The 20,473-nt window shown below is 44.5% G+C and overlaps 1 protein-coding gene and 1 pseudogene across 1 annotated transcript in view; one reads left to right on the top strand and one right to left on the bottom strand.

Moving 5' to 3' along the window:
* The window catches only part of LOC126095515 (cytochrome P450 6k1-like), a 187,719-nt gene that overhangs the window by 142,498 nt on the left and 24,748 nt on the right, over window positions 1-20,473 (top strand). The window contains exon 8 of the mRNA XM_049910300.1: window positions 12,402-12,668. Coding sequence (XP_049766257.1) covers window positions 12,402-12,668 — 267 coding nt within the window. The remainder of the gene's footprint in view (window positions 1-12,401; window positions 12,669-20,473) is intronic.
* Window positions 5,387-5,504, bottom strand: LOC126095846 (5S ribosomal RNA; annotated as a pseudogene).

The raw sequence follows: 20,473 nt of genomic DNA, 5'->3' as shown, positions 1-20,473 counted from the left end.
CTCTTGGCCAGAAATGCCTTTTTTGCCATAGCGAGTCTGCTTTTGATGTCCTCCTTGCTCCGTCCGTCATTGGTTATTTTACTGCCTAGGTAGCAGAATGCCTTAACTTCATTGACTTCGTGGCCATCAATCCTGATGTTAAGTTTCTCGCTGTTCTCATTTCTACTACTTCTCATTACCTTCGTCTTTCTCCGATTTACTCTCAAACCATACTGTGTACTCATTAGACTGTTCATTCCGTTCAGCAGATCATTTAATTCATCTTCACTTTCACTCAGGATAGCAATGTCATCAGCGAATCGTATCATTGACATCCTTTCACCTTGTATTTTAATTCCACTCCTGAACCTTTTTTTTATTTCCATCATTGCTTCCTCGATGTACAGATTGAAGATTAGGGGCGAAAGGCTACAGCCTTGTCTTACACCCTTCTTAATACGAGCACTTCGTTCTTGATCGTCCACTCTTATTATTCCCTCTTGGTTGTTGTACATATTGTATATGACCCGTCTCTCCCTATAGCTTACCCCTACTTTTTTCAGAATCTCGAACAGCTTGCACCATTTTATATTGTCGAACGCTTTTTCCGGGTCGACAAATCCTATGAAAGTGTCTTGATTTTTCTTTAGCCTTGCTTCCATTATTAGCCATAACGTCAGAATTGCCTCTCTCGTCCCTTTACTTTTCCTAAAGCCAAACTGATCGTCACCTAGCGCATTCTCAATTTTCTTTTCCATTCTTCTGTATATTATTCTTGTAAGCAGCTTCGATGCATGAGCTGTTAAGCTGATTGTGCGATAATTCTCGTACTTGTCAGCTCTTGCCGTCTTCGGAATTGTGTGGATGATGCTTTTCCGAAAGTCAGATGGTATATCGCCAGGCTCATATATTCTACACACCAACGTGAATAGTCGTTTTGTTGCCACTCCCCCCAATGATTTTAGAAATTCTGATGTAATGTTATCTATCCCTTCTGCCTTATTTGACCGTAAGTCCTCCAAAGCTCTTTTAAATTCCGATTCCAATACTGGATCCCCTATCTCTTCTAAATCGACTCCTGTTTCTTCTTCTATCACATCAGACAAATCTTCACCCTCATAGAGGCTTTCAATGTATTCTTTCCACCTATCTACTCTCTCCTCTGCATTTAACAGTGGAATTCCCGTTGCACTCTTAATGTGACCACCGTTGCTTTTAATGTCACCAAAGGTTGTTTTGACTTTCCTGTATGCTGAGTCTGTCCTTCCGACAGTCATATCTTTTTCGATGTCTTCACATTTTTCCTGCAGCCATTTCGTCTTAGCTTCCCTGCACTTCCTATTTATTTCATTCCTCAGCGACTTGTATTTCTGTATTCCTGATTTTCCCGGAACATGTTTGTACTTCCTCCTTTCATCAATCAACTGAAGTATTTCTTCTGTTACCCATGGTTTCTTCGCAGCTACCTTCTTTGTACCTGTGTTTTCCTTCCCAACTTCTGTGATGGCCCTGGTCTATATAGGTACCGAAAAAGAAGTGTTAACACCTATCTGGTTGAATAAAAGAGGAATTGCCGCGTGGATATACGGATAATTCGGCCGTAGTGGAATATCTTTACCAAGAGGGTGATCATGAAATAAAATTCACTGAGACGAGTATCAATATCGAAAACATCGCATTATTATGCCTGTGTGTATGGAGAGACTATTGAGATTTATAAACACTGTAATAATTTTAACACAAAAGGGGAAATTTATGACCACCTACCCCTATCCTTACGTATTGCTCTGATAAGTGGATTATGACCACCAGGGGTTGATTTGTGACCCCTTTGCGATAATCCACCTTTCCTAGAAACGCCCTCCACCCATTATCCTCCCATCCTCCCACTCCTCCTCCCTCAACCCCCTGGGAAGCTCCAAACTCCCCCCCCCCCCCCCACATCCCCACGCCAGTACAAGGACACTTTCAGGCCTAAGTTATTTGAATAGCTCTCCTCCCACACCATCAGTTTCATTGACCAGTTAATTAAATTTATCAAATAATTAACTCCTCCCCTCCCATCCCCAACCCTTCTCCCCTCCCCCACCCAGAAATTGGTCGGAAAAAGACTCAGTTGTTCGGCATTTGGCGGGAAATCGATAGCAGCATATGGAATATTGTTTAAACAATTTTTGATAGACAAAGCAATGAGTGGAATATTGCCTATTTAAATAATTTATGGGATAAAGGACATTGTGACATTGTACGGAATATAGTTTATTTATGTATTTATTTAAAGTATTTGGCAGGAAATCGATTACAGTTTATGGATTATTGTTTAAACAGTTTCTGATAGACTAGGCAACGTGTGGAATATTGTCTATTTAAACAATTTATGGGATACAAGGCAGTGTTTGGAATATAGTTTATTTACTTAATTAAAGAATTTGTCGGAAAATTGACTGCAGTGTATGGACTGCTGTTTATTTAATGATGTTGAAGCTGACAAGGCAGTGTAGAATATTCAAACAATTGCAGCGCTTTTGTGTCCAACCACAGAAGGAATACTGTCAACATAATCCACCACACATAATTACACTGTTAACAATCTGTCACACTGACCACAAGGCATTGCGCGCCCACGCCCAAACTGATTTGCCGGGCGGCCGCTTCGTGTGTTCCCGTATGTACAGGCCCCGCGACCACTGCCAGATAGTGTACAGCCAACTGTCTCCTGTGATGCACAGACCGGTTGTCATGCTAATTGCCAAACAAGGCATCAGGTGGCGGCAACCCTTTGATATTGATAGCTGAGAAATTCCTCCTGAAACACACGCTCTCTCTCTCTCTCTCTCTCTCTCTCTCTCTCTCTCTCTCTCTAAGTGGATGCTTCCTATTTGAGTAAACCATTGTATGCAAATACATCCACATTAAGATGTCCCCCCTCCCCTGCCCTCCTCGACGCTCATGCAGGCCCAGCGTTGGTAGTCAGTACATGTCTTTCTTCTCGTACTTCCACTGCTGTGGGAATCTGTAATGGATGAAACAAAGACATTCAAGAAAAAAACAGGTAGTGTCTGCCATGTGGCACACCAGCCCCACCTTTGTCCTGAACAAAGCAGTGGATACCTGGTAAAGCGCGCCCCCCCCCCCCCTCCCCAGCTGTGGATGTCTTGGAAATACCCCCTCACTCTGTAAGACTGATTGACTAATTAATTAAATCGGTACCCTTTGTGCACAGCCAGTCTTTTTCTTGCATCCTGTCGGTGGATGCAAGGACTGGTATATTTTGTGAGATTCGATACTCTGCTACCCAGTTTCCAAACCATACTCTTCCCCTTTCCAGATTTTTTTTGCCTCACCTGCTATTGGTAGATACTGGCACAGTTAGGTCATTCGGTAGGAAGTTCATTACGTTCGAAGTAGCTGAAAATTTCAGATTTCAGCTTAACTGCATGCTGTTTCCTTAAAGAATTTACGGGAGGGGTTTGACAGATGCGTGTTTGCAGTACAACTTTCTGAAACAATAAACTGATCAATCGGGAATTTAATGTTGCGACTGGGTTTCTGAAGCGCTATAGAATTCTAAATTGGTTCTTTCGGCTACATTTGGAAGGAGGAGGAGGAAGTACCTGTTGTGTGATAGGATAGAGACAACAGAAAACACCGCTGCAAGACAGAGTCCACTGCAAAGTGTTGAGAAGCATTGAACACGACACACTTGAACCACGACGCAGTTCATAACAATAGTTGTCATGGCTAGTTGTCATGAACTGATGCCAATAGTGGATAATTTCTGAACCATAACTGGTTTATTAAATCTAAGACGAGCTCAGCTCAATGTTCGTGAACCAGAAATTAAATAGCAGATCAAAATGCTCTCATATATCATGTTTAAATAAGAAGGTTGGTGCCTGCTTTACAATGAAACATCGTCACAGTGAGGACAATAAATTAGGAATGCAGAGGTTATATTGGTTGTTAGACAGTCGCAGGACCAGGATCAGTTATAGGACAATACTTTGGTTCTGACATTCAGATCTAGTCTGAATTTAATAAGTCATTTATTTGTTCAAAATCTCGAAATAACTTACTATGAAATGGAGATAAAGTCACGCAAAAGCTGACTGAGAATTATGATCTAATGCAACGAGCAGAAAGTCGTCAAATATTGAAACACAAAGCTTTCTCGAAGCTCAGTTTAATCAAGAATGTTTCGCTGACACTGTGAGGAGGTACCTAATCTACGTGGAAGACTACTTGGGAAACGCTACAAGCTCTGTAATTTTCGCAGCTCGCTGATGGGAAGTAAACGAGTCCAAGACCCACAAACCATTACAACTAATCAGGCAACTCAAGCTGCATACCAAAGCCAGAAACTTGTGAGCTGCCTAGAAAGTGCACAGCACGAATCCAAAATGCGACTTTTACTAAAATCTAGAAAATGTGTGCTGGAATGTGCCAGTTAGTATCGAATAAAGACAGCCGTGATGGCGCAGCTGTAAAAGGCAGTATCCGTTTATCTCTGGACCACGAGGGCCCCAGATGGCTACCCCACGACAAGCGCCCGAAATTCTCCTCTAAATCTAACTCCTGACTTTTTAAAAAACGCTGTATGGAGGAGAGTACATCCAGCCATTGCCGCAGTGACTGGTAGGAATTTCGATTAATTTACGTGAATACAGAGAAATCTTGCATAAAATTTCCTTCCTTGGCTTACAGAAAGCATCTCAAAATACAAGAGGTTGGGATCGTCCGCTAGTCATGTTCCATTCACTGATCGAGCCCTTCGCACCCAAACACTTTGTCAGCCAAGACTGAGTCGATTGGGTAACAAGATTTGAAGGGAAAGGCAACGAATTTTCTCATGCTTGCTGAGCAGCACCGTGTTGGCCTGTTCTTACATCTGCGTACAAAGAGGTGAATTCGTCATGCACACTCATACACTAAGGATCTGCAGTAGCTTAGGGGCAGCTGCCTTCAAAGGAGAAAGCCGCACTCACCAGCAAAGCGAGGACCAGGGGTTTATTGCAAGTTCTTCACGAGCTGCAGTGCCCTCAGGACCCTCTCACCTTCTACACGGCGTTTGCGACAAGCCTCCTGTGGTCAAGGTACACATGGCCCCGCTCAATGCGTAGCAAGATAATTTGGAACCTTCCTCCAGAGAAAGCAACCTTTGTACTTTCCTCAAAAATACTCAAGAAATGAAAAACTAAACTCCGCCCGAACAGGCCATGAAGGCCCAACGGTATCGGCCGGCCGCCGTGTCATCCTCAGCCCGCAGTCGTCATTGGATGCGGATGCGGAGGGGCATGTGTTCAGCACATAGCTCTCCCGGCCGTATGTCAGTTTACGAGACCGGACCTGCTACTTCTCAATCCAGTAGCTCCTCAGTTTGCCTAACAAGGGCTGAGTGCAACCCGCTTGCCAACAGTGCTCGGTAGACCGGATGGTCACCCACCCAAGTGCTAGCCCAGCCCAACAGCGCTTAACTTCGGTGATCTGACGGGAACCGGTGTTACCACTGCGGCAAGGCCGTTGGCAGTCAAGAAATGAAGAGAAAAATTATAAAAGAATGCTCAGCGATATGTGACGATCACATCACAGATTCTTGAATTGTTTTCAGCGTGCTGATCGATGTAAGAGAGGAAGTTTTGATCCGGTACTCTCTGCAGACAACACTAATGTTAAGAATGGAAAAACTGGTAGAAGCAGACCTCAGGGAAATAGGAGACACTTCTAGCACGTACATGCACCAAAATTGAGAAGCTCAAACAATTTCGTTCACTCTCTCAAAGAAAGGTATATCAAATATGTGAGTAATTTTAAAGCCAAGTACAGATTCTGATTCGGACTGTAAAAGAGATGACGGATCAAACGACTTTTATCACAGGTTGACCACAGGCGTAATTTGGTTCCGTTAGAGGATCATGCAAGTTGTCAGTGTGGGCTCAGAATAACTTGACCCATACCTGAGCAGAGGCCACAGTAAGGGAGGGGACAGTAGTACTGGTGAGCTCTACAGTGTGGACGGCAACTGCACGACAGGGGAGGGGAGGGGAGGTTTGACACCTGTCGCTTACACACGAATACACAACTCATACAAATTGTAAGCTACACGTGGCCAGCCTCCAAATTACCGCCTTAACAGGTTAGGTCACCAACAGTATGTACCCAGTTCTTTGAAGTTTCAACATCTGAGTACCTTACATATGGGTTATGTATTAAATATTTGGCGTTAAGCATGTAAGCGAGGAAACGTTTAGAAAATGTGTGAAATTATGTTTCAGTTTGTTGGAAGTCGAAAAGTGCTGTCATTCTCAAATATTGGTTAGTATAATTGGGGTTAATTGTGCGTTTGAGCTACGTTTCCTCAAGACATACAGCCTACTTCTAAATGTAATACTTGTCATGTAGTTGTTGTGGTCTTCAGTCCAGAGACTGGTTTGATGCAGCTCTCCATGCTACTCTATCCTGTGCAAGCTTCTTCATCTCCCAGTACCTACTGCAACCTACATCCTTCTGAATCTGCTTAGTGTATTCATTCTGGGTCTCCCTCTACGATGTTTACCCTCCACGCTGCCCTCCAATACTAAATTGGTGATCCCTTGATGCCTCAGAATTTGCCCCACCAACCGATCCCTTCTCCTAGTCAAGCTGTGCCACAAATTTCTCTTCTCTCCAATTCTATTCAATACCTCCTCATTAGTTATGTGATCTACCCATCTAATCTTCAGCATTCTTCTGTAGCACCACATTTCGAAAGCTTCTATTCTCTTCTTGTCTAAACTATTTATCGTCCACGTTTCACTTCCATACATGACTACACTCCATACAAATACTTTCACAAACGACTTCCTGCCACTTAAATCTATACTCGATGTTAACAAATTTCTCTTCTTCAGAAACGCTTTCCTTGCCATTGCCAGTCTACATTTTATATCCTCTCTACTTCGACCATCATCAGTTATTTTGCTCCCCAAAAAGCAAAACTCATTTACTACTTTTAGCATCTCATTTCCTTATGTAATTCCCTCAGCATTACCCGACTTAATTCTACTACATTCCATTATCCTCGTTTTGCTTTTGTTGATGTTCATCTTATATCCTTCTTTCAAGACACTGTCCATTCCGTTCAGCTGCTCTTCCAGGTCCTGTGCTGTCTCTGACAGAATTACAATGTCATCGGCGAACCTCAAAGTTTTTATTTCTTCTCCACGGATTTTAATTCCTACTCCCAATTTTTCTTTGGTTTCCTTTACTGCTTGCTCAATATACAGATTGAATAACATCGGGGATAGGCTACAATCCTGTCTCACTCCCTTCCCAACCACTGCTTCCCTTTCGTACCCCTCGACTCTTATAACTGCGATCTGGTTTCTGTACAAATTGTAAATAGCCTTTCGCTCCCTGTACTTTACCCCTGCCACCTTCAGAACTTGAAAGAGAGTATTCCAGTCAACATTGTGAAAAGCTTTCTCTAAGTCTACAAATGCTAGAAACGTAGGTTTGCCTTTCCTTAATCTAGCATCTAAGGTAAGTCGTAGGGTCAGTATTGCCTCACATGTTCCGATATTTCTACGGAATCCAAACTTATCTTCCCCGAGGTCGCCTTCTACCAGTTTTTCCACTCGTCTGTAAAGAATTCGCGTTAGTATTTTGCAGCCATGGCTTATTAAACTGATAGTTCGGTAATTTTCACATCTGTCAACACCTGCTTTCTTTGGGATTGGAATTATTATATTCTTCTTGAAGTCTGAGGGAATTTCGCCTGTCTCATACATCTCGCTCACCAGATGGTAGAGTTTTGTTACGGCTGGATCTCCCAAGGCTTTCAGTAGTTCTAATGGAATGTTGTCTACTCCTGGGGCCTTGTTTCGTTTCGACTTAGGTCTTTCAGTGCTCTGTCAAACTCTTCACGCCGTATCATACCTCCTATTTCATCTTCATCTACATTCTCTTCCATTTCTCGTCATACCGTATTTTAAACCATTTGCTCTCTATACACACAAATGATCTAATGGGCAGGGTTAGCAGCAATCTGTGACTGTTTGCTGATGACGCTGTGGTGTACGGGAAGGTGTCGTCGTTGAGTGACTATACGAGAATATAAGATGACGTAGAATATCTAGTTGGTATGATGAATGGCAGCTTGTTGAAAATGTAGAAGAATGTAAGTTAATGGAGATAAGTAGAAAAAATAATCCAGTACCGTTCGAATGCAGCATCAGTCGTGTGCTATTTGACACAGTAAGGTCGATTAATATCCAGGTGCAAGCGACATGAAATAGAACCAGCATGTACCGATTATAGCGGGAAAACAGAATGGCCAACTTCAGTTGGGGGAATTTAAGTGTGGTTCAATGTAAAGAAGGCCGCATATAGGACACTAGTGCGACCCATTTTCGAATACTGGTCAAGCGTTTCCGATCCACACCGGGCGGATTGAAGAAAGACATCGAAACAATTCAGAAGCAGGCTGCTAGATTTATTACCCGTGGTTTAGTCAACACTGAAGTATTACAGAGATGCTTCGGGAACTCGAAGGGGCATCTCTGAAGGGACACCGCTGAGAGAATTTAGAGAAGCGGTATTTGAAGCTGACTGGAGAACGATTCTACTGCCGCCAACATAAATTTCACGAAAAGACCACGAAGACAAGATTAGAGAAATTAGGTTTCGTATGGAGGCATTTGCGAGTGGAAAGGAAATGTCTACTAATGGTACAAGGTGCCCTTCGCCACACAACTTATGATGGCTTGTTGAGGATGTATCTAGATGTAGATGTAGATGTAAAATTATACATCTTAATTAGTAGGCTATAATAGCATTTAAAATATTATCATTCGGTCAATAACTACTGTATATGAAATATTGAAAATCAAATTTTTATTGGCCCCAGAAGCCGTTAGACAGGCAAGCTGCATGTAAGACTATGAATTATGAACCATGAAGCATGAATTGGATTTGTCGGTTAGTAACATAGATAATCAATAATTCGACAAATACAGATGTCCTAAGTTAATACATTCTCACTATAGTACTGAAAAATAAACAGCCGCATTAACAAAGGGTCAACCTAAGCAAAACAAGTCCGACTGTACGCTGTCATAAACAAAAAATTAGAAAATTTGATTACTATATTTCTTACAAGATAAAGTAAAGAATGTCTCCTGTGGAAATTTTGTGTCAGCCCCCTACAACCTTTTCATCACTATTATCTAAATATAAAACTTTGTTGTGCTTCTTCTGTGTGTTCCACAATGTTGGTGAAGCTCTAGGAGGTTCTTGCTGTTGGATGTTGCCCTCTTTCTTCATTCCCCTTATTGTGCAACTCTAATAGCTAGCGGTTCTTGCAGCCCTCTCAGGCACAATTTTTAACATTTCCTCTTCCGACATAAGCGCAATGACAATGGATGATTTCACATGTGTCTGATTATGCAGAATGGTTCCTGCATCAGTGGAGAGCGGAAACTGTGATGCCAATCCACAGTAGTAGAAATACACACATCAAAAAGAGTTTTGCTTCACCCCGGTTCCAAGAATTCCTGAAGATAGACGTTGACTGTGAATATTGTATTACAGACCCAGTACCTTTGTCTGTACAGAGAAGTCATTAAACCCGCCCAAAATGTAAGCAACCATGCATGAGCAGCGCCTATTAGACGGACGGGGTCCGACAGCCGATCAGTTCCAGTTATTCCACCAGGAAGGAGGTACACTGCTCGTGTTGTCTGTAGTTCAGCCATGCCTAGACGGTCTATACCGCGATTCGATCGCGTCCGCATTGTTACTTTGCGCCATAAAGGGCTCTCAACAAGGGAAGTGTCCAGGCGTCTCGGAGTGAACCAAAGCGATGTTGATCGAACGTGGAGGAGATACAGAGAGACAGGAACTGTCGATGGCATGCCTCGCTCAGGCCGCCCAAAGTAGTGGGTAACCGCTACCTACGGATTATGACTCGGAGGAACCCTGACAGCAACGCCTCCATGTTGAATAATGCTTTTCGTGCAGCCATAGCACATCGTGTTACGACTCAAACTGTGCACAATAGGCTGCATGATGCTCCACTTCCCTCCCGACGTTCATGGCGAGATCCATCATTGCAACCACGACACCATGCAGCGCGGGACAGATGGGCCCAACAACATGGCGAATGGACCGCTCAGGATTGGCATCACTCTCTCTTCACCGATGGGTGTTGCATATGCCTTCAATCACACAATCGTCAGAGACGTGTTTGGAGGCAACTACGTCAGGCTGAAAGCCTTAGACACACTGTCCAGCGGGTGCAGCAAGGTGGAGGTTCCCTGCTGTTTTGGGGTGGCATTATGTGAGGCCTACGTACGCCGCTGGTGGTCATGGAAAGCGCCGTAACAGCTGTGCGATACGTGAATGCCATCCTCCGACCGATAGTGCAACCATATTGGCAGTATATTGGCGAGGCCATCGCCTTCATGGACGACAATTCGCGCCTCCATCGTGCGCATTTTGTGAATGACTTCCTACAGGATAACGACATCGCTCAACTAGAGTGGCCAGCATGAACACTATCGAGCATGCCTGGGGTATATTGAAAAGGGCTGTTGATGGATGACGTGACCCACCACCCACTGTGAGGGATCTACGTCGTTGAGGAGTGGGAGAATCTGGACCAACAATGCCTTTATGAACTTGTGGATAGTATGCTACGACGAATTCAGCCATGCATCAATGCAAGAGGACGTGCTAGTGGGTATTAGAAGTACCGGTGTATACAGCAATCTGGATCACCACCTTTGAAGGTCTCGCTGTATGGTGGTACAACATGCAATGTGTGGTTTTCATGAGCAATATAAAGAGCGGAAATGCTGTTTATATTGATCTCTATTCCAATTTTCTGTGCAAAACATTTTTTGATGTGTGTATAACAACGAAAACGATCGAAATGTGCAGGTCGGCTGTCGAAAGTCAACTAAGACAGCAACCCATTAGGTACGGAGATACATTCTCCCAGCGCACTGTATGACAAAGTGCTTCCGCGTAGGGGCGATGTATGAACACGCCATTTTCGCATTTGAACGTTGTCAAACTGCGTAGTCAATGCGGACATCAGCGCACATTTTTGTGATGTATGAGCGTTTTGAGTGCTAAGTAAAGTGTCGAGTTCACATTTTGAAGACATTCAGTTGTTTTAAATTTTTCTGGATTCGCCTGAATCAAGTTCCAGCAGACCAGCTCGTAGATGTAGAGAAATTTTTTTTCTGTATTCGTATTTCATCACCCCCGGCCCCATGTGGGTGAGGGGTGGACTTTCAGCAGTACAGTCAACCCACTCTGCAGCCAATTGACAGCAGAAATTAAATGAGGCGAAAAAACAAGAAACAGAAAAGTGAAATATTACAATGAATTTTAAACTTTTTAAAGGTGAAAATGAAATGGAAATTTTTATGAATATGCAAGAGATAGAACTTCTTGCACTTTAAGTTAAAAACACTAAGAATAAAAGGTAAAATGAAACACTTTAAGAGCACATTTAAAAATATTTGAGCATGACGCCGAGACACTGATATCTAAAAGAAGCACTTTCCTGGCACTAAAATGTGTAAGGACCTGCCTTAGGATAGGGTGTCTGTTGTTGAAGGAGAAAAGGTTGATATGCGAGCACGGTAGGAATGTGGTGATATAAGGATGGAGGACGGATGCAGAGTATCGATGGGGTAGGAGTGGTTGTTGGTTCAGAAGAGCGGATGGAGTAGAGATGGGTAGGGGTGGTTGGGGAAAGGGTATTGGTGGAGAAAGAAAGGCAGATGGGGGGAAAAAGGAGCAAAGAAATGTGGGTAAGGGAGGGAGAGGTAGCCCTGATGAGATGGAATGGGTGGAGTAGACTGATAGCTGGTAGGATGGGTAAACATCAGAATGGAGTTCATCATGTGGGAGGGGGGATGATTGAAGTTTCTTTGGGAGAGTACGTGGAGGGTGTAAGGTGCAGGGTGGGTGAGATGTGTTGGTAAAGGCGCAGCACCGTATGAGGACGGGAAAGTAGAGGGGAAACTGTAGGATTATTCGAGTCGAGTTTGAGGATAGTGTAGATTGTTTGGAGGTGTTCAATATGAGTGAGGAGAGGTGTAAATTTGACGAGTTCGTGAAGAATGCTGGTGGGAGAAGGTAAACGGAAACAGAAGTCGGGGCGGAGTGCGTGGAGTTCCAGGATCTGACTGGATTATAGAACTTGGGAGGGGCGGAGATCCACTCAACTTTAGCACGGTAAAGGATGGACCGTATGATGTAAGGGAGTATGAAAACAAACTACCGCCTTTACAGTATCAGAGTGCGGTGGATACGTTATTATGACCAAGAAGGGCAGAATTCAAAAGTGATTTCCAGGGGAAATATTATTGCAGTGAGGCTGTGCTGTCGAGGCTGAGGCATCAGTAACAGATAAACATCATCTGTGGCAGAGACGCTGCGCAAGTACCCGGCGCTGCCGTACGTGGAGCGGCGTTGCCGGCGGCCGCGCAGCCTGGACGCGTGCGCAGGTTCGGGTGCGGGGGTTCCCCTGGAGGCGGGCACGCCGCTGTTCGTCTCCACACTAGGCCTGCACCACGACCCGCGCTTCTTCCCGCAGCCCGACCGCTTCGACCCAGAGCGCTTCTCAGAGGACGCCTGCCGCACCCGACACCCCTACTGCTACGCGCCCTTCGGCCACGGACCACGCAGCTGTGTCGGTACGTACGAATGAATCCACGCATGTGTCACATGTTCTAATTCGATCACTCTTTTTCGATGATGAAGATGTTGGATATGGGGCGCTCAACATCACCGTCATCAGCGCCCTTACTAGGTGCCGACCTGCCAATTTCGTAGGGGGAGGGCTGCTTCGACGGGCGAACCGATTCCAGCCCTTCCCCCTTAAGGTTGGCAGGTGGCTTGTCGGTTTTAGTTTTAGGAACGGTCTTAGAAAGAAGTCAGAAAAAATCGTTGAACCATTTAGCACTCGAGACTGGTTTTGGCAACCCTTAAGCATACGAAGTGGAGGCAGTAACCTATCCAATTTTACAATTAACTTGCCTAGAAATAGACAGTTGAAAGTACTTGAAACCCAGAGGAAAACCTCATGAATGACAAGAAGAGTCGAGAGGAGACAGTAGCATGAAGAAAATATTTTGTACAGAACCTAGGAGCCATGGTCCAAACTAAACTGATTTCATGGGCATTGATCCTGCTAAGTGAATGGTTGAGCACCAAATGCTGTGAAGATGCAGAGAAGATCTGAAAGATAGAAGACTGACCTGGGATTTATTAGCAACTTCGGGAAAATGTAGAGATCATGAATAACGTGCGGAAAATTGTCACATATGTGAACCTGAGAATGTTTGATGAGAAATCCATAGAGTGGTCCGAGTAGGAAAAAAGGAGACCCAGCACTGCAGAAAACTTTAACCAAATTAAATATCGGTAGAATAGAATGTAATCTTCAATGTAATGAGACTGGAAGTAATGTAGTCAGATTAGACTAAACTAAAGACGTAGTTCAGCAATTAACCAACCGTAGCTCCAGATCCAGGTAGGGAATTTTCAGTTTCGTGGATGAAATCAGTAAAATACTGTTTGAAGGGTTCTCCGGCGTCCAGCTGGATACGATCGTGGAATGCTCACGACATTTCGGCGAATAACCGTTCCGCCATCATCAGGTGGTGCTGATGCTTCAATCCTAAATTCGTTTGACACTGGCTGCTACGTAAGGCTGGTGTCAGCGCCACAGATTCCGTAAGGTCGACGAAAGTCGGCCAATATGAATTAGTTTTAGATCCTTCCTCGCTGAAGTACAGATCCCTTCAGTTTCCGCAGCAGGTACACTAACGTTCCATATACATAGTGGCCAAGCGGACCTTGCTTCCTCGTTCACGCCGCACCGTCAGTACGAGGACCAAGGCCCAACTCATTGTAGCGCCCTCGTCTTAGCTCCCTCGCGGCGACTCTTCTTTCAAAACCGCTCATCCTGCTCCTTTTCGGCAGAGCAGAGAAATTCCCTGTATCGATCGGCAAAAATAACCGAGCGTTAATAGATCGAGGAACTGACTTTCACGGCTCAGTCTCAATGGATCAGATGTAATTGTTACTCAATAAGTATGCCTTAGAGAACAGTAGATGCGGATATGCGTTGCACCACTAAATAGTGGGTTCTGCTTCTTGTTTACACTGAAAAATAAATGGCTATGAAAAATTATTTTTAAAACAAATTAATTGTACATGAACCCCACAAAGTGTTTCAAAAGGGCTTGATTTTCAGAGTATTCTTAATAACTTTGAAAATGGTAAAGAGCAGCAATCAGTCGTCGTTTCCGTTCAGCTTTAATAAATTTTCTTCTTCTGAAAACAGCTCAGATCACGTAAGGTTCAAAAATGGCTCTGAGCACTATGGGACTTAACATCTGTGGTCATCAGTCCCCTAGAACTTAGAACTACTGAAACCTAACTAACCTAAGGACATCACACATATCCATGCCCGAGGCAGGATTCGAACCTGCGACCGTAGCGGGCACGCGGTTCCAGACTGAAGCGCCTAGAACCGCACTGCCACACCGGCCGGCCATCGCGTAAGGCTACATTCGTTTACAAGGACGGTCACGTCTGTGGCTTAGAGCTCTGCGATGGTCGGGTTACATCGACACGTGTTTTGTGTTGGCCAACACGGAGTTGGCCCGAGTCGCATGCCAGCGACCTCTTTGTGGCTTACGGCTCAGGTTGGTCACTGATCACCTCTGCACCCGCTGCTCTGGACTCTCTTCGCGTCTCCTGCAGGCTGTCTGCTTCAAAAATAGGCGTATAAATCAACTGGAAAGTTGTGCTACTATGCCCAACATTATCCCAGCACAAGATTATCTTGTCTTGATGTATCACAATGATTAAACCTTAGAATGGAAGTGACTGCGCGACCAAGGAAAATTTATTATAAATGTACTTCACCTTGATGTCTTAGTTCAATTTATTTACTCACAAATCAAAATCTATGTGCCAATCCTGAGAGTCAAACTCGTTACTCATTATCTTGCATCTCGTTACCTCCCCAAATCTTAAGTTAGACGAATTACTGGTGCTCTACCTTAGGTCTGTCCATGTGATGGTCGATGTTAAGATGTGCTCTATCCGTAGTAAGTTCAGAGTGGGAGGCATGATCAAAGTTAGACAACACGAATCAGCAATATAGGCTGATGAATGTACGAGAATAACACAAAAATGGCTCTGAGTACTATGGGACTTAACTGCTGAGGTCATCAGTCCCCTAGAACTTAGAACTAGTTAAACCTAACTAACCTAAGGACATCACACACATCCATGCCCGAGGCAGGATTCGAACCTGCGACCGTAGCGGTCTCGCGGTTCCAGACTGCAGCGCCAGAACCGCGCGGCCACTTCGGCCGGCGAGAATAACACAGAAGAGGACACAATTCGTAACATAATTATGGTCACGATAGCTCAGCACTCAATTGGCGCAGCTGATATATGCCAAATCCTCAAAACAATCCAGGAAATACGTAAGGACATAATCCACACCTGACTGTAAGCCAAAAATTTCATAATAACCTCTGCAGTGTGTTCACTGATTATGCAGAAGACAACATCCCTAAATCGTTCTCATGCCACACACAAAAATCACACCTCACTTCACAATATGATTCGCTACACCATTTGGAACTTTAAATAGCTGGCAGAAACTATTGGGTTCCTTAATGATAGAGACATAAACTCGCAACTAAATTTATTACACACCTCGTGGACAGAAAGCCAAAAGAAAATGAGGTAGTGCGCCATGAGAAAATTTTAGGGGAAAGACACAATACAGTTTCTTACACTACATGTTTTACGCTTCTGAAAGTGAAAAATCAGGATCTGCTGACGATTCGCGCTGATTGTAGCTGCACTTCGTTATCTAAAACATTTGCAAAACAGGCAGTATGCTCATGTAACGTGGAATCATTGCATCAAGCAGTTGTGAGACTGGCAAACGTGCGCACACAGACAATCATGTCCAGCAAAAAAGAGATCGGCGAAGTGCGTCTAGTATCAATCACCTACCCACACCCCTGACATTCTCCTCCCCCCCCCCCCCCCCTCCAAATAAACATAAACAAACTGTAGCAATCGCAGGAGTCATGATAAAAAAATTACATAAAGACTTATTGCTAAACACGAACAAGAACTTTACCATTTATACTGAGACACACTGCTACTTCAGTGTTGCCGAGAACAAGAACTTTACCATCTATGCTGGGAAACACTGCTCTTTCAGTGTTGTCCATCGTGGCCAACAAGTTGACTCTACATCGTCATATTTTAATACGTTCAGAGTGTAGACGTGGCCTCCATCTATGCTCGTTTTCTGTACAATGTCGAGTCATGCTTGTTGACTCCAGTCTGGGATAGGACGCCGAATTTCTACTACACTGCTCATTAAAAGCTTGGAATACTGTCGTAAAATGTAGTCTACGATACAAGAGGCCTCATTGACCTAGACACTTCTTACATTATCCAGTTAGAGCCCATATACCGGACGGTGGTTTACAACTGGCATCCTTTGTGGCCGTTTTACAGTCACGTAAACGTAAAACGCTGCCGCAGCAGAACACCGCGAGTAGTCCAGTATCAACAGCAGCTTCATTCAGTTTCTGTTCGGCACTGCAGTAGCATGCCACGTAGAGACATACAACATTTTGATAGAGCAAGGACAGGGGCTTTACTTTCAGCTAGTCATACAAATCAAGATGAAGCCGATCGGTCACAAACCACTCAAACTGGTGTGTCTGACGTGTGGAGACATTACAGAGAGACGGGAAACGTGAACGATAGACTTGCAGATTAATCTGCAAGCTACAAAATAGGACAAAAGTAGTTGCTACAACTTTTGCACTCACAAGATATGTCTTCCTTAAACGTCCTAACAGCGCGATATCAGAAGAAACCAAAAGGATCGCCCTGTTCTGCATCGGACTCGAAGAGCGAAAGTGCAATGTTCTTTATAAAACAAATCTTTGAACATGCAAGAATATCGAGTGCAATTCTCGTTCTTTTCTCTGAATTCTTAATATAACTGATCACTGAGCTTGGTCACCATGCATAACGATAACGCCGCCACCGTGAGAACAAGAAGCTTAAGTGTGCACCACCTTATACTTATTATTAGTGGGTCGCGTAACCTTGGAAAAATTGTAACACAGTATAAAGGATCATCATGTACATCAAGACTGAGATTAACAGATATCAATTTGCTTTAACAGACAAAAATCACAGTCTAAGTTAAAAGAGAGCAAAGTTCTCTGAAACTCAAATGAAATTACAAAGTGATACCTTCACTGTGGGGAGGTGCCAAATAATGTGGAAGACTGTACGGAAAAGCACAACAATATCTGCTCATCTGTGCAGCTCACCAATGCAAAAGATACGACAAGACGTCACAAATTAAACCAAAGTAAACAAGTATTTTGACAAAGTAAGCAAGTAGCAAGCACTTTAGAATATTGATTCCACTACCACAACTGCGACACTTACAGTCTCGAGAATCAGCAAACCATGCGCTCGTCAGCAGCAAACAGCGGGCATGAGATGAGTCACTCTTATGTTGAGTGTCGACTGAATGACCACGAAACATAGATCTCCATCCAAAAGGTCTATATGGAGGGGATGACTCAATGCTGTTGCCAATGTGATGGACGGAAATATTGCTTATTTCATGTAAAAACGGGGAAACTCTGGCAGAAACGTACCACTCTTAGCATGCAAAATGTACCCTAACAAATAAGTGGTTGGTACTAGGATGTAGCAGTGTTTCTTCGATTGGTCTCCACGCCTAGCACGGTCGTGGGGCGACTCAGATCATCTGGGTACATCAAATTTTGGAGCGAAACCAACGGACCTTCCTACCTTGGCCATTTGGCGCCTCGGTTTCTCGTCCTTTGATGTCGGAACAGAATAGGCAAAAATGTTGCGCTCAGTTATTCCCTGGGATGGCAGAGGCCCTACTGCAGTGAAAAACTCCCAGCTCCCAGGGCACCTTTGTCCCTCCTAATGAGATTCACGACTGCCTTCTGCTGACAAAGAGGACCCAGAGACGTCACTCAGAGAACACATTCCTACTAAGAAAAGTGCAAAGCTTTCCTCCTAGCACATGTGCCAGTACACTCTAAATGAAATCAACGATGAATTGGTGGGAAAAATGAATCAATATCACGCAGCAATATGTGACAGTAGTGTCAACAAGTAAAAATAATTTTTGAGAAACAAACTGTACAAAAATTCCACTGAAGATCTTTATGTAATAACGAAACTATATAACGTGGCGCTGCATAATGCGGAATTCCTCTTCAGATTGACTCTATACATTGGTAAAAATATGTTTGTGAATAAAACTACCTTAAAGTAACGTGAATAAAAGTAAATGTGCTCGTTGGGAATGCAGTGGTGGTTGTTACACAAATTTAAAATGCTAAATGCAATGGAAACGACCTCATAATAAATTGGTCGAACTGTTTCGTAAAAAAAATCTATTCGATCTTAAACTTGACGATTTTGTTAATATATAGAAAAATCGCTGCCAATGGGAGTATTTTCTACGTCTTTTCACTAGTTTAAAATGCTTTCTTGTCGTGTAGGATCTCTCTCTCTCTCTCTCTCTCTCTCTCTGCTCCTTCTATGTTTCTATTTTTATCTGCTCATCTGTCTCCGGTTTCCTTTTTGGATCGTACCTAGTGGCGGAAACTTGTTGCACTGATAGACAAGATCTTACTCGCCCTGTGTTGTCTGAATCATGAAGGGTTTTATGCAGTTATACAGAGAGATTTCCTTAATAAGTTGCCAAATGTAAAAATACGTGAATGATGCAATTTACTTTAACTTTATCATGAGAACAATAAATAACGAAATAAAGGAATCAGGCACGAGGATTCCATATCACAAATACTGCTCCTTTAAGCACTAGAAGAAAGCTTTCAGATTCTTAAACTTTGGAGATGGAATTCGAGTAAATTCAACGTAGTTGGATCAGTTGCGTTTTTTTACGACAGTGTTGCACATTTTATCTCTACTACAGATCAGAGTTGACGCTAGTGGAAGAATTAGGTACAGAAAGTTTGAGAGATAGCCTGAGAATTAATTAAAAGGCGAGTAAAATATGTAAGATATACACTCCTGGAAATTGAAATAAGAACACCGTGAATTCATTGTCCCAGGAAGGGGAAACTTTATTGACACATTCCTGGGGTCAGATACATCACATGATCACACTGACAGAACCACAGGCACATAGACACAGGCAACAGAGCATGCACAATGTCGGCACTAGTACAGTGTATATCCACCTTTCGCAGCAATGCAGGCTGCTATTCTCCCATGGAGACGATCGTAGAGATGCTGGATGTAGTCCTGTGGAATGGCTTGCCATGCCATTTCCACCTGGCGCCTCAGTTGGACCAGCGTTCGTGCTGGACGTGCAGACCGCGTGAGACGACGCTTCATCCAGTCCCAAACATGCTCAATGGGGGACAGATCCGGAGATCTTGCTGGCCAGGGAAGTTGACTTACACCTTCTAGAGCACGTTGGGTGGCACGGGATACATGCGGACGTGCATTGTCCTGTTGGAACAGCAAGTTCCCTTGCCGGTCTAGGAATGGTAGAACGATGGGTTCGATGACGGTTTGGATGTACCGTGCACTATTCAGTGTCCCCTCGACGATCACCAGTGGTGTACGGCCAGTGTAGGAGATCGCTCCCCACACCATGATGCCGGGTGTTGGCCCTGTGTGCCTCGGTCGTATGCAGTCCTGATTGTGGCGCTCACCTGCACGGCGCCAAACACGCATACGACCATCATTGGCACCAAGGCAGAAGCGACTCTCATCGCTGAAGACGACACGTCTCCATTCGTCCCTCCATTCACGCCTGTCGCGACACCACTGGAGGCGGGCTGCACGATGTTGGGGCGTGAGCGGAAGACGGCCTAACGGTGTGCGGGACCGTAGCCCAGCTTCATGGAGACGGTTGCGAATGGTCCTCGCCGATACCCCAGGAGCAACAGTGTCCCTAATTTGCTGCGAAGTGGCGGTGCGGTCCCCTACGGCACTGCGTAGGATCCTACGGTCTTGGCGTGCATCCGTGCGTCGCTGCGGTCCGGTCCCAGGTCGACGGGCACGTGCACCTTCCGCCGACCACTGGCGACAACATCGATGTACTGTGGAGACCTCACGCCCCACGTGTTGAGCAATTCGGCGGTACGTCCACCCGGCCTCCCGCATGCCCACTATACGCCCTCGCTCAAAGTCCGTCAACTGCACATACGGTTCACGTCCACGCTGTCGCGGCATGCTACCAGTGTTAAAGACTGCGATGGAGCTCCGTATGCCACGGCAAACTGGCTGACACTGACGGCGGCGGTGCACAAATGCTGCGCAGCTAGCGCCATTCGACGGCCAACACCGCGGTTCCTGGTGTGTCCGCTGTGCCGTGCGTGTGATCATTGCTTGTACAGCCCTCTCGCGG

This window comes from Schistocerca cancellata, chromosome 8 (assembly GCF_023864275.1).
Source record: "Schistocerca cancellata isolate TAMUIC-IGC-003103 chromosome 8, iqSchCanc2.1, whole genome shotgun sequence".
Taxonomy (NCBI): Eukaryota; Metazoa; Arthropoda; class Insecta; order Orthoptera; family Acrididae; genus Schistocerca; species Schistocerca cancellata.
This window is presented reverse-complemented; position numbering and strand designations above follow the sequence as displayed.